At 42.4% G+C, this 14,455-nt stretch overlaps 1 protein-coding gene across 4 annotated transcripts in view; it reads left to right on the plus strand.

The window, feature by feature from the left end:
* The window catches only part of LOC146821801 (uncharacterized), a 149,555-nt gene that overhangs the window by 103,050 nt on the left and 32,050 nt on the right, over window positions 1-14,455 (plus strand). For all 4 annotated transcript variants that reach the window (XM_085612848.1, XM_085612847.1, XM_085612849.1 and 1 more), the window contains one exon: window positions 1,029-1,081. In XM_085612848.1, coding sequence (XP_085468974.1) covers window positions 1,029-1,081 — 53 coding nt within the window. The remainder of the gene's footprint in view (window positions 1-1,028; window positions 1,082-14,455) is intronic.

Raw genomic sequence — 14,455 nt, forward strand, 5'->3', positions numbered from 1 at the left:
CCCCTTCTTCTCTTAGCCTGTAATTCACTAGTAATGTCCTCAGTATGAGCTTTGGAAGTCCGAGCCCTTGTAGCAGTACAGGGCCCTGTTTAAATGTCCGTTATGGTTATATCCAGAGATTGTAGGGGGGGAGGCTGTGGCAGGTCCGAGGCAGGGACAGATAAAGGTGGCTGCAAGGCACCCTCTGAAGTTAATTAGCCTAATGAAGAGCGTGTCTGGGTAAGGACTGGGTCCAAAGCATTGATTCAGACCTGGTAAGGAAGGCGTCCAAAGTACCCGCTACTCCCTTGCGCTTATTCATTCCAGATTCAAATGACCGTAAAGTAAATGCCAAGATGGGAACAGATTGAATATAAAAGCGGTAGGGCTTATTCAGTGGGATAACATAACATGAGACTACAGTACCTGGAAAGCTAGAAGATGCCCCTTCCAATTCTGTAGAATCAGTGTCCGAGGGGTGGCCCAGCCCAGCCTACTCCGGGCTACGACGGCCGTGGACGAGCCCGCCTTTGGCCCGGGCTTTGCCACGGCAAACCCGCATACATCCAGCGCTGCGGGAGCTCGCAGCCGCTCTTAAGCGCCACCTGGCGTGGCCGATATGCGTAGGCACCTGCTGGCGCTAAGATTGCTGGTGACTGTGGTCCCGTTGAGGACTCAGTGCTCCGCTCCGCTACTAACAAGGGATCCCGCGCTTCGGGAGCTCGCAGCCGCTCTTAAGCGCCACCTGGCGTTGCCGATATGCGTAGGCGCCTCCTGGCGCAAAAATTGCTGGTGACTGTGGTCCCATTGAGGACAAAGTGCTCAGTGCTCTGCTTTGATTCTAACAAGGGCTCCTATGTAAGAAACTAATATTTGTATATGAAAATGTCCGTTGTAAGGGCCTTTGCAAAACGTGATATATAAAAGACAAAGTGACATCTGCTTTATAACATTTTTGCAGAATAAAAGCTCCTTCAATAGGTTTGCTCTGTAATTTATTCTTCCAATATCTGCAGCAATGATACATTTTACCATTTTGTATTTTTCAGATTCTTCCAAAGTTAAATCGAAAAAGAAGAAAAAAGAGAAGCATAACAAAAAGGTAAGGTCAGTCAGTCATAATCTTTATTCGATTTTATAGGTAAAATCATAAAAGACATCATTAAAAACAACATACAAACTTTCAGTGCCACAATCATTCATGTTTTAAAACCCCCATCGGAAAACATACAAGGAAAAAGCAAATAGAAGGAGAGTTTAACAGCTGTAAGATGGACCACATATATATGTGCAAAGTCCTCTTGTGTTGCAATGTAAATTAGCTGGTGTGAATGCAGTTATAAAACCAATTAAAATTGTTCTTGGATCGATAGTCTATCACATCTTGTGTTTCTAAAAAATATTTCCTCAGTACAGTAAGTATTTTTCCAGGCTTTACCAGGTTTTGCACAGTACCTAAGGTTTGATTTTAGGGCATCAAATATTCATTTTCCAGGTGTTAGACATTCTTGTTATTTGTTTATTTAAGTATGTATGCAGATTGTGCCTAATCATGGCTCTAATGCATGAAGAACAACTTCCTCCGTCCCCTGCAAATATTTGGTTTTTAAACCAGCTCATGGGTATTTCTTTTAGCTATAAGCACGTTCTTGAGTGCACATATTCAACAAGAAGCTTCTTTTTAATTTATCTTGACAGACTCAGGAGTGGATGTACCACAAAGAGGCTCTCCGTCTTACACTGTGGGGTGGTTGAGTACAAATTTCTTCTAAGGAGGTGGTGGTTGTTGGGGTGGCAGTGGTGATAGTGAGGATGGTGAAGGTGGGGGTAAGGGTGATGTGGTGGTTACGGTAGGGTGATGATTAGGGTACGGTGGTGGGAGCTTCGAGTGGTGGAAAGTGGGTGGTAGTGGCAGAAGGTGGTGGAAGGGGACTGATGGGGGTGAGGATTAGTGGGGGCATGGGTTGGTGGTAAGGGTATGGTGGTGACAATAGGGTGATGGGAGTGGTAGGGTGGTGTTAGGTTAGTTAGTGTGGCGGTAGTCAGGGTGGTGATGGTTAGTGTAGGATGGTGGTTGGGGTTACGTTGGTGGTAGATGGTTGATAGGGTAATGGTGCTTAGGGTGATAGAAGGGTGGTAGAGACAGGGTGGTGTTTGTAGCAGGGTGGTGTTAGGTTGGTTATGATGGTCGTAGTTAGGATGTTGGTGGTTTGAGTGGTGGGGTGGTGGCGATGTTTAGGGTGGGGAGAGGGTGATGGTGGTTAGAATGGTGTGGTGGTGGTTAGGGTGGTTGTAGTTATGGTTGGGTGGTGGTGGTGGTGTTGGGTAGGGTGGTACTGTGTAGGGTGGTAACTGGGTAGGGTGTTGAAGGTGGTGGTGGTAGGGTGGTTGTGGTTAGGGTTGTGGAGGTGGTAGGGTGAGGGTGGTGAAAGTGGTGGTGGTTAAGTCTGTGATGGTTAGGGTAGTCTTACTTGTACACATCGGCCGCATATGCAGAACCAGATCCGGTAGCCATGCCTTTTCCTACCTCCCTCCCGAAGTTACAAACAACCTGCCTCAGCACATCAGGGATACCTTCACCTAGTCTCGCTAAAGTATGTAAAAAAGCGATGTATGGAATGCTTTCATTAATATCAGCCACTGGTAATTACTTGTGTCCGCATCCCAGGCTATCGTTATTTTGCACACCATGCCACCTCAGTTTGGGCCCAGCAATATGCAAGTCCGATCAGTCTTGACCCAGCTCCAATGGGAACAGTCCAGATCGAACTTCCAGGCCAGGTCCTTCCTGAATCAGAACACAAGCAATCCAGGGGTTTTGCTGTAATTGGGTCTCATCAGCCAAGTATAGCTCTACTCTGTGTACATGGGGCTCATTTCTGGGCATACCCGTCCTGCTTAGGAGGACACACTAAGATATACAAAAAAGTGATGGAAAGAATGCTTAAATTAATCTCAGCCACTGGTCATTACTTACTACCGCATCCCAGTCCATCGTTTTTTTTCTTCACTCCATGCCACCTTATTTTGGAGCCAGCCATGTGCAATTCAGTTTTGATCCTGATACAATGTCAACAGTCAGACTGAACTGCCAGGCCAGGACCTCCCTGAACTGGAAGACTATGTTACATGATGTGCACAGATTGTAATGGCATTGCAGCTGTGAGAAAATGAATTATTATTTTGGGTGGATTGTGTCTACCAAAAGTAATAAGCTAAATATCTTGTTAGGTCTGGTTAAAGGTTTTGATAATTTAAACCAGAGCTCAACACCTGATCTCTATGGCACAGACTTAAATAAAGAAAATATGTAAAGCATTTAGGAGTTCCAAAACAGTTAAACAGTCGAAAACAAAACACAAAAAAAACCCACTATAATTTGCAAGACACCACAATGACAAAAATCTAATAAGGGTAACGGGAGATATGAATTTCTAATATTTTTAGTGAAAAAGCACTGAAAGTACAAAGCACCAATTGTAGTCAGTAGTTACGGTAGTCTAGGACCTAATGTAGAACTTGTTGGAAACAACAACCCGGTTCGATCTGGTCTCAGGTTTTATCTTGGTATTTTTTTTTTCTGGAAGTCAGAATTCTTCAGCAGGGCAAGGCAGCAGACTATCCTCAGGAACATCACTTGGGTATTAAGGCTCACTCTCGCAGAGGCCTCCAGCAGGGTTCACATCAGCTTCAGATAATACTGGCCAGCTGGGCACTTCAGGAACAGACCTGTTGCAGGTTGTTGTGGCCATCTAGCTTAAACAGGATATCTGCCAACTGACCTTTGGGGTCAATCACTTTTCTGTACTGGGTACAAGTGGTAACAGATCTCCTCAAAGGGCCTTCTTCTGTTCTTCTACAGTAGTGTTCAGAGAAGGGTGTCAGGTGATGCAACAAGCAACATTTACACCTGGCACTAGCTTTGGTGGGGGGGCTTATCTCCTGATCCCTCCCTTATAGGGAAAATGTCTCCAGGGGTTACCTACCCACTTTAGCTGTAATTCCTGTGTGCCTTACTGCAGACAGTCCCACAATGCCCCTTACTTATTAAATCCAAGATGGGGGAAACCCTTGTGCAGAGCCTGGAAGCCCACCCAGAGGTATTGCCATGGTAATGAGCAGTCCCCTCCTCCTTGGTCACTCCAAGCCAGTTCTAGGGGTAGCGCACACCACCACTGGGTTTGGTGCATGTTTTCTGTCTGATAGGAGAAAAGGAAGGGCCTGTGCAGGTGTGAGCTTTATCTGTGTGTGAACGGGGAGGCTGCATTGAAGTAAAGTAAGTACCTGGGCACTTCCCAACTGGTCTTCCTGCCAAGGGAACAAATAAAATCCCTACACCTCAGCCTTTTTCTCTGCACTGGCAGAAACTTTCACACCTGATCAGGGCTATTCACCAGGTGGGTGACAGTTGGCGGCTAATGCAGATTAGCCCCCAGGAGCTTCAGGCAGAGATAGGGTAACTTCCTAAACATTCATTTTCCTGAATATTCATGAAAAATCCAACTTGACCCTTGAGTTGGACTTCTAATAAATATGTTTCTAGTTGGCCCGTAGCCTGAGATAGTAAAATGTATATTGTTTCTGTGTGATTCTCTATGGGTCATCCAGACTTTCTACATTGAGAATAGCTTTTGGGTGCTAGTGCCTGTAAGGGCATGTTAACTTTAAATTTCTACATGCCCCACTTTAAAATGCAATGTACCCTGCATTGTGAGCTACTGGACCTTCATAGAGCTGACTAGTTAATATTTAAAAGGAAGGTTTTCTCTGGTCAAAAAGTGTTTTTCGGATAGAGACTTATAGCCACAGATTCCTCATCTCTTGAATATTCCTCAGGTGTCAAATTGGATCCGGATACTTTTCAGCAGTACCTCTGCATGCCAGGAGGTGAAGCCTAGCCTTTCCACTCCAGAAAGGACATGCAGAGCTTAAATAGGCGTCACTCTTGGGTGCTGATGTCAGTTCCTCTCTTTCTATGCCTCTAGATGCAGATCTGGAGTTCTCTTCATGTCTCTTTGAGACATTACTTCAAAAATGTCTTTAGTGTGCAAGGGATGTCACCCGCAAAAATGACAGGTCGAACGGATGCCCATCTAGTGTGTCTGTGGTGCCTGGAGTTGGGCCACAACTCCAAGGCTGCAGTAACTGCACGTCAGTGAACCCGAAAGCCAATAGGGAAGTGACTGACGCAAAACGTTATCTTGCCGGGGCCATTCCAAGTCAAGCTCAGCGCCCAATGTTTGATCTTGGTCCCGTTCCCAGCATTGACTGAGCCGCTTCAGAGGCCAGTCTTCATCGTGCTTGATTGCTAGGTGCCATCGCCCTGCTCTAAGCGACCCAGCCTTTCTTTCGCAGCATTCCTCACCCAGGACTCGAGAAATCTACTCACCCACTAGTTGTGGTGAGTCAGATTTCATCCGGGCGGGTTATTTTTGGGCCTCTTGGCCCGTTCTGGTGAGCTGACTAACAACGTGTTCTGTTCAACCACAAATTGTATGAGCAGTAAAGATGCCTTTAAATCTTGATTTTATCTTGTCACATTTGCTCTGCATTCAGAGACAGAGGTCAAAAGTTAGTTTGTTTTCTTACATTCACTTTTCTTTCTCTTACTGGGATATTAGAGGATTTTTTAAAGTGAATTGTCTGAAAGGTGTGTGAAATTAAAGGCTGTAAGATATAAGGCTTTTTTCCTAACACAGCATTTAAATAGCTAATTAGTGAACTGCACACACATTTCAAAATATATTTTATCAAAGCAAATCTTTGTAATTTTGTGTGATGAAAAAAAGCTTTTATATGATGAAAACAACTTTACTAGGTGATGTGCAAATGATAAATATTATTGCTGAACCCCAATGTCCAAACATTGTTTGTGCTATTGTTTTATCAGTAAAACTGCAGGTTAGTGGGAAAGTTTGTGGCGATTTCAATGGGAAACATGCTGTCTTTAAATGACAGTAAACTATCAAAACATGCTTAGTAATATATCTATTAAAAGTGAATTTTTTTACTTAAACTGAGAAATATTCCAGTCCCGCCGTGATGGCAATGCTATGAGTAAACTAAGAGGCAAGTCATGGGTCATGTGTACCTTATATGTGGGCCAGATTTATATTCTACATGGAGCAAATGTTTGGTCTATTCAATCAAAACAAAAGAGTTTTTTGTACCACAGATATACTAAACTTGCATATTTGAAGGTGCTTTCTCATATGTGATAATAAAGTAAAAGGTGGCTCCATAAAATATATTTTTTTTGCCTAGGATCACACAATTTGAGACCGGTTTACTGGTCAAATGCATTACAGTTAGGTTGAGAAGATTATTCAAGTTACTCGACCTGCAGGTCTTGTAACATTCTTAGGGTTTTTCGAGGCCTGTCACAAGAAAAGCTAGTGGTGCAAATGTGCTCTAATCCCAACACATTTCTTACCACTCCCCTGATAGGCAACAAAATTGAGTGAAAATATTCAGCGAATGTGTTTTTCCTCTACTAGCTTGACTCTTTGCTCTGTTAATGTCAGCTGTTTGGTGGGAGGCTTCTCTCACACTCTTTGTCATTCGGTGGCACAAGTCCTCCCTGCAGTGCCCGAATACCTTCGCCCTGTTCTCTCTAAATTGATTCATGAGGGTCGTGATGCAGCCAAGTTCATGAAATGTTGTGGCTTGAACATCACAGATTCCATTGGGCACACCATAGGCATCAGTGTTGCCTTTTGCCTTCATGCTTGGCTGCGATCAACTGTGCTCTTCGGCAGTGTCCAGTCCTTCTTGAAGGACATGTCCTTTGATGAGACTGTTCTTGGACAAGGCTGATTTTACTATACAGCAGCCAAGGTCACCGTGCCCTCCATCCTATCCCATCATCTCCACTCCCCCGCTAACTCACCAGTCAAATCTCTGAAGTGTTCATTTACAGAAACATAGCCACCTTGTGGGAGGCAGAATCCACCGATTCTTCTCGAGTTGGCAGGCAATCACTTTGGACAGGCGTGTCCTACGGATTGTTCTTCCCCGTAAAATCTTCCACCATCCCCCCAGTGACTGATGGAGAGCCATCTCTCCATTTTGTAGCAGGAAGTGTAAGCCCTTTTGGTGAAAGGGGTTGTTGAGAGGGTGCCAGCACCAGAAGTAGGCAGTTATTATTCCCACTACTTTCTGTTGCCCAAGAAGGAACATTGCCCTCTCAATTCCTCCCTACGGCAGGAGAAATTCAAAATGCTCACCCTGGCACAGGTCTTGTTTACCCTGGACACTGGATGGGGGCATTGGACCTGCAGGATGCCTATTTCTATCTATCCATCCTGCACCCTGTTGGCGGTAGCTGCTTTTCCTTGTGTGACAGGAGCATTTTCAGTTCGCTGTGCTCCCCTTTGATCTCACCAGCACCGCTAGTGTGCTCATGACAGTGATGGAGGTCAAGGGTTCCAGTCTTCTCCTACCCTGACAACTGGCTGCTGGAGACGGGCTTGTCTCAGGCAATAGTCAACCACCTCCGGACAAGGGAAACATCCTGTCATCTTTGGGGTTTACTATCAATGGGCAGAAGTCACACCTGACTCCTTCTCAGACACTTCACTTAGATAGAGACATTTTTGACATGGTTTTTTACCCTTCCTCCAGGAAGAGAGTCCAGGACATTCAGGCAAAGATCATGCTCTTTTAGAGTTGGTCCTGGATTTCAGTGAGGTCAACTCTGAGGATGTTGGGACTGAAGGCCTCTTGCATCCTGCTGGTCAAGCACACCGGGTGGTATATACAGGCTCTGCATTGGGATCTGAAGTTCCAGTGGGCACAATAGCAAGGAGGCCTCTCAGACGACCACGTTCAGATTTCGGAGTGGTGATTGCTGGACCATGATTGGGTCAGCAGCAGACCCTTCTTCCTTCCCCACCCAGATCTGACAGTGGTGCCCAATGCATTGCTTTTTGGTTGGGGCAGACATCTAGGAGAGATGGAGACCAGAGACTTCTGGTCTCTGGCGAAGTCTTGGCTCCACCCCAACCTTTGGAGCTGAGGGCCATTCACTTGACATTGAAAGCTTTCCATCCGTCCATCAAGCGGAAGCTCAAACAGGTGCGCACAGACAACCCCTCTGCCATTTGGTGCAGCAGTAAACAGGATGGGTTAGGTCATGGACCCTTTGCCAGGAGGCCTTGCGCCTCTGGAAATGGCTAAACCTCCAAGGGATATTCCTGGTGGAGAACCGCATGCCAGGATCCTAGATTGCCAGGGCAGGCGAAATCATCCGTCGGCACCTAGCGGACCATTAATGACAGTTGCACCATGAGGTGGCTAAGGTCTCTTCCGCAAATGGGGATATCCTTGGCTCTATCTGTTTGCCACCACAGAGAACACACAATTTCAGCACTTCTCTACACATTGAAATTTCCATGGCATCTCTCTCTCAGAGACGCGTTCTGCCTCGAGTGGAACTTGGGACTCTTGTATGCTTTTCCTCCAATACCACCCCTCCTCAAGTTCTCAAGAAGATCAGGAATGACCGTGACCAAGTCATCATGGCTCTGGATTGGGCAAAGTGGCATTTGTGTGGCACTTGCCAGATTGATCCCCTCCAGGCCAAGTTATCGGACGTTCTCTTGTTGTGATGTCTATTTACTGGCAAGGGTTTGCTTTGGGCACCGTTAAGGGTTATCTTTCGGCCTTCTTACAGTTGCCAGACCAGCCCTTGTTTAAGCCACCTGTTGTGATACGATTTTTGAAAGGGCTGCAAAACATGTCCCTCCTCCCCAATGTAATGCCCCAATAGAACCTTGATGTGGTCCTGACTTATCTGATATACACTATGTTCGAGTCGCTCCACAGCTGTCCTTTTCGGCACCTTACTATTGAGACTTTGTTCCTCATCACCATCACCTCTGCATAGCATCCGAGTGAGCATCACTCTTTTTGTGTTAATCCATTGTACCTTCTTTCCAGACAATCTGATTCTATGGATTCTGACATCCTTCCTGCTGAATGTTGTGATGCCATTGCAAGTCAGTCAAACCATCACCCTGCTGGTATTCTGTGCTCCCACTCATCCCTCTAAGGAGTAGGAGTAACTCCATCTTGCCCACAAGAGAGCACTGAGCTTCTACATAGATCGTACCAAAGACCACCGAGTGAATAATCCGCTCTTCGTGGGGTTCGCTTGACAAAAGAACGGCAAGGTATTGCAGAAGATAACCATCTCCAGCTGGATGATGCTTTATGTTTACATCTGCTACGCACTGGCCAAAAAGCAGTCTCGCAAAGGTCTGCTTGTTCATTCTAACAGTGCCAAGGCTGCTACCACTGAGTTAGCATACAGAGTTCCTCTCCTAGACATTTGTCAGGCGGGTACGTGGCGACCCTCCATACGTTCATGAAGCACTATTGCCTGGACATTCGGGTCGCCAAGAAGGGTATTTTGACTGCTTGGTCCTGCAGGACTTTCTGGTTTAAGTCTGTTCACAAACCCTTCACCGTATGGTTTTTGCTTTGGTATGTATTCAAAAAGGTGAGAAGTCTGCGGCTACAAGTCTCTATCAGAAGACCAAGTTACCTACCTTCGGTAACTCTCTTTCAGGTAGAGACTCTATCTTTCCAAAGATTCTTCACTGACACTCCCATCCTTCCTGCTATGTAATCAAACTTTATCCATTCATAGGATTCCAAGTCTAGGAATCCGCACACTGGTTGCATCAATTTGCTTTTGGGGCTCTACATCTAGGGATGCGGACAGTTGCAAAAGCAACTCACATCACCACACTGGTAGATCTCAGCTTCTTCAGTGACCAAACCACAGCAAAGGCTTCTCTTTTTTGGATACTCCAATGTTGCTCCCTAGCGAGTATTGGCCTGCTGACAGAGGTGATTGGTTGATCTCTTATCATTTTGCGGTGATAACAGAGCCCCATTAGAGTGTTCTGAAGTGTCTGTTTGGAAAACAAACTCCTTGCTGAAATCAGGTGCAGGTGCAGTGCACAGCTCCTCCTTCAAGGTGTCTAAAGGCCTTTTGACACTCCTCAGCCCCTGTGACCTCTTTAGGCTGCTTTTTAGAAGTTTGATCTGTGAGGGGTGCTATAGCGGTGACAAATCCCCTAGTAAACCTCCTGTAATATCTTGTCAGTACTAGGACAGCTCTATCCAATACATTTTAAATGTAAAGGTGCTAGCCTCTAAATTAATCTGACTAGTTACTGTCAATAAATCATACATATGAGTGACATCGAAATAAGTAGAGTTAATGCTGTAGAGAAGCATTGACAACATTACCTATAGCAGTTTTACTATCATCAGTACGATTAGTAATGTACATGCACCAGCTTAGGCAGTTAAGGTCACTACAGCCTTCTTTTAGTAACAGATACAATAAGAAATTACCAACCCATGATGTGAAAAAGAAAGCATGCCTTCTTAAATTCTATGGGTTTTCATATTAATAAATATGTGACCTACATTTAGTCCTCACCTTGGGCCCAGCTTTATTTTGTGCAGAACGGTAGGATATCCTCTGCTCAATCACAATTAAGACTCCCAGTTTTATGGTATTTATTTTTGTAACATTTCCGTCTGTATTTATCCATATTTATTTTTTGGCCATTTTATCTGCATTTATCCATATTTATTTTGTGTATAATGAAGTTGTAAAACAGTACATTTCCATATTTATTTAACTGACAGACACACACTTATACTTTGATGTCTGTCATGATTTAGCTATTTAAGCTGCCAAATATTACGTAACAATACATCCACTGAATTTTAGCATTATACCACAAATATATCTTGACATATGCCATTATTTAAAGAAATTTCATCCTGTTTTTTAAATTTCCCATGCTGTCCATCTGCTCAGCTGTTGGGCTAAAATTCATGAAAGACAGTACTGAGAGTCACTAAAATGGAGCACATTATTCTGTATTTATCCACTTATAATAATTCAGACAAAAAAACCCACATTGTTTTCTGTCTTTATCTGTAAAACAAACTGTAAAAACGGAAATCAGGGAACCTTGATCACAAGAGGCTTGTTGTTTCTACACTCAAATTTACTGGGTGTAACCTAGATTACATTGTGTTTGCTGAAATGCACATTTGTGCAGTTCTCTTTGATATTACTTTTCTCTTCGTTCACTGGCTCTTGTTATTTCATATAGCATTCACCGTACTCCATTAAGTTGTAAACAATTTAATCTTATCTTTACTTTTCCTTGACTGGTCATTAACATGCATTGGATGAAGAAATTGACTTTTGCGCATTTTGAACAACCTTTAAATGAACTCTTGCAGTAAAGTCTGAAGATGAATAATGTTTGTCCAAGTTCATAATTGTCTGCTAACTGTGTTTGGTGATGTATTTTTAAATATCTGGAGATGGATGCATTCCTGTTATCTTAGGAGAGCACCTCTACATCATAAAAGCACTATATCTTTCTCCTTTTTTATGAAAACAATTCCCCACTTTAATATTACAATGTGTTTGTAGTGCAAACATTATATCACAGTAAAGGCACTTCATTGATGGCTATTCCTAGCTGAAGAGTGCATAATTTACATGATTACAGCTGTTCTCCTCAAGCTTTGTATTATCAAACTATTCCCACGTTATTTTTCATTTTTGCTTTTTTGCTGAGACATTAATTTAATCTTACTACCTTAATGTTGTCTTTGTCTACTGTCAGCATTTAGCCTGTGATTGCCCTTCATTCTTACTTTGTTTGGTTAACAGTAATGTCTCTATTTGACAGCATTGGTACATGTTTCATCTCCACATCAATGGTATTCTGGAAGCCATCTCTAAAATGCGTTGTCATTCAGTCTCTTTCCCAACTTTAACAACTTGTTGTAGTGGATGCAAAGTCAGTAGAAATTATACCAAATTTCTGTACCATCTCCTATGATGTTTTGAGGCACAGAGACCTGTCCCAGTCCTGATTGCGCGGTATATTTGTTTATATTTTTACTGAAATATTGTTTTTCCTTTTTACAGCCAAAATGCTTAATTTATAGAACTCAATCTTGTCCTCTTATTTAGCATAGACAGCAAGCTGTTTCTCTGCCTCCTGAAAAGTGTAAAGCTATGGACTCATAAGATACCTCATTATCAAAAATATTGGAGCAATTTCAAGCTATTCATACAAATACTGACACCATATCCTCGGATATTAAAAATATTCAGAGAGACATTGCCTCCCTATCTGTGAAAGTTGCAGACAACGAGATTACAATTTGTGACAATACTAGAGCTGTTACAAATATGGCTCCACTTGTCCCTCAGGTTACCTCTTTTCAGCACTCTTTACTTGATTTGGAAAACAGGAATAGGAAGTACAATTCATGCATATTTAATGTTCCTGAAGGAGTTGAAGGACAAAGTTGTCATCTTTTCTTAGAAAATGTATTACCCAAGCTTTTAAACATCAAATTTTCAGACGGGTTTGAAATTGATATAGCTCATAGAATCCCCTCTATTCGAAAACCCCACCAGGTTAAACCGCGACAAATCATATTTAAAGTTCTGAGGCATCATCACCTACTTCTTATAAGGAAAGCTGCACGAGAGATCCCATCTCTTTTGATGGAAGGAAACAAAGTGTTTATACATCAAGACTTTGCAAAAGAGACCGTTCAAATCAGACGTCAGTTTTCTGAACTGAGACCGCGTCTCCGTGAAGCTGGATATAAATATGGCCTCTTCGACCCTTCTGTTATGCGCATCTGGAAGAATGATGTCTCCAAGTCTTTCTCTTCACCTTCAGATTATTATTGTTTCTGGACCAGCATGACCCTCTTCTCATGGACCCTCAACCTTCTGGATCTGCAGACTAATGTATTTCTCCTCTTATTAAAGGATGTTACTTTGTTTATTATAGCAGGTGTACACAAGGTTGCTACTCTTCTTTTTTACCTCCGTCTCTACTGCTGTACTTGATATGAGGTCCTGGAGATTGACCTCGTTATGTGTTGTCTGTCTTGTTTTGTCTTTTTTATTTAGACTACTCTGTCTTCCCTCTTTTTTTTCTATCCATCTTCTCTCTATTACAACTGGTTATGGCCACACCACATAAGTTAGTTGTTGTTTCTTTTAATGTTAAGGGGCTGAGGCAGCCTGTTAAAATACGTAAAATTTTAGAATATTTGGAGAAGTTTAATGTTGATATTTGTTTATTACAAGAAACACATGTGGATGATAAAATGTTAAATACTATGTCTAAGGGATGGGTGAGAAGTATGGTTTCCTCTCCTGCTGCAAAACGTAAAAATGGTGGCGATATATTTTTTCCCATAAATCACAAATACAGCTAATGTCTCACCACCACAACCTAGAGGGTAGGTTTGTTTATGCTCAAGTCAAAGTTCACAAACATATTTTAAACCTTGTCAATATATATGCCCCTATATCAGATGACCCTTCTTTTTGGTCATATGTTCCTACTGAAATATTAAAATTAGGTAACTCGTCCATTATCAAATCCTTTTTTGCTTTAAATTCATTGCTCTCTATTACTAAATTGGTTGATTTTTGGAGACTAGAACATCCTACTGATAAAGATTTTACTTTTTATTCTAATGCTTTTTCCTCCTTTTCTAGGATTGACTACCTATTGACTTCACGAAACCGATCTCATATGATTAATTAATCGGTTATTCACCCTATTACAATTTCCGATAATGCCCTAATATCTTTTTCCTTACTTCTCTCAGATCCTCAGAGTCCCCATAAACGATGGAGAATTAACTCTGATATAGTGCTTAATTCAACTAATTCTAAAAAATCTGCCTCTGCCATTAGTGAGTATTTTTTGCATAATAATCAATGTGATACCTCTAAAATTGTCCACTGGGATGCCTTTAAAGCCTACATTTGAGGAGTTACAATCTCTATTTTGGCCCATGACAATAAATCATTTTATACCCATCTTTCCAAATTAAAAAAACACATCGCAGCCTTGGAAAGACTTCATTTCATTTCGAGATCCACAATATAAGTGCCAACTTCAAAAATATAGATATGAATACAATTGTATGCTTAGTAAAAGAGCAGGATTACTTATCTTGAAAGAAAAAGCGAATTTTTATTTTAACTCAAACAAATCTGGCAGACTGTTAGCTAACTATATACGCATTAAACGTGATAAAATGAAGATCCTTATCGTCAAAACAAGTATCAGTACATTAATGACAAATACTGAAGAAAGTTTGAAAGAGTTTTTATCCTTCTGCTCCTCGTGCCCTGCAAAATAAAGTAATTGTTGATTTCCTTAACACTTGTCAATTACCTCAAATTTCTAACTCTGATAGACTAGCTTTAGAAAAACCTATTGATATTGAAGAAATGATTACAGCTATTAGTGCATTAAACTCCAAAAAGACACCTGGTCCAGATGGTATTCCGGCTGAATTTTACAAATGTTTTGAAGACCAACTATCTCCTATCCTACTTTCATTATTTTTCGGAGTTTCAACACACTTCCCTTATGGGTGGCTC

The sequence above is a fragment of the Triturus cristatus genome, chromosome 6 (assembly GCF_964204655.1).
Source record: "Triturus cristatus chromosome 6, aTriCri1.1, whole genome shotgun sequence".
Classification (NCBI taxonomy): domain Eukaryota; kingdom Metazoa; phylum Chordata; class Amphibia; order Caudata; family Salamandridae; genus Triturus; species Triturus cristatus.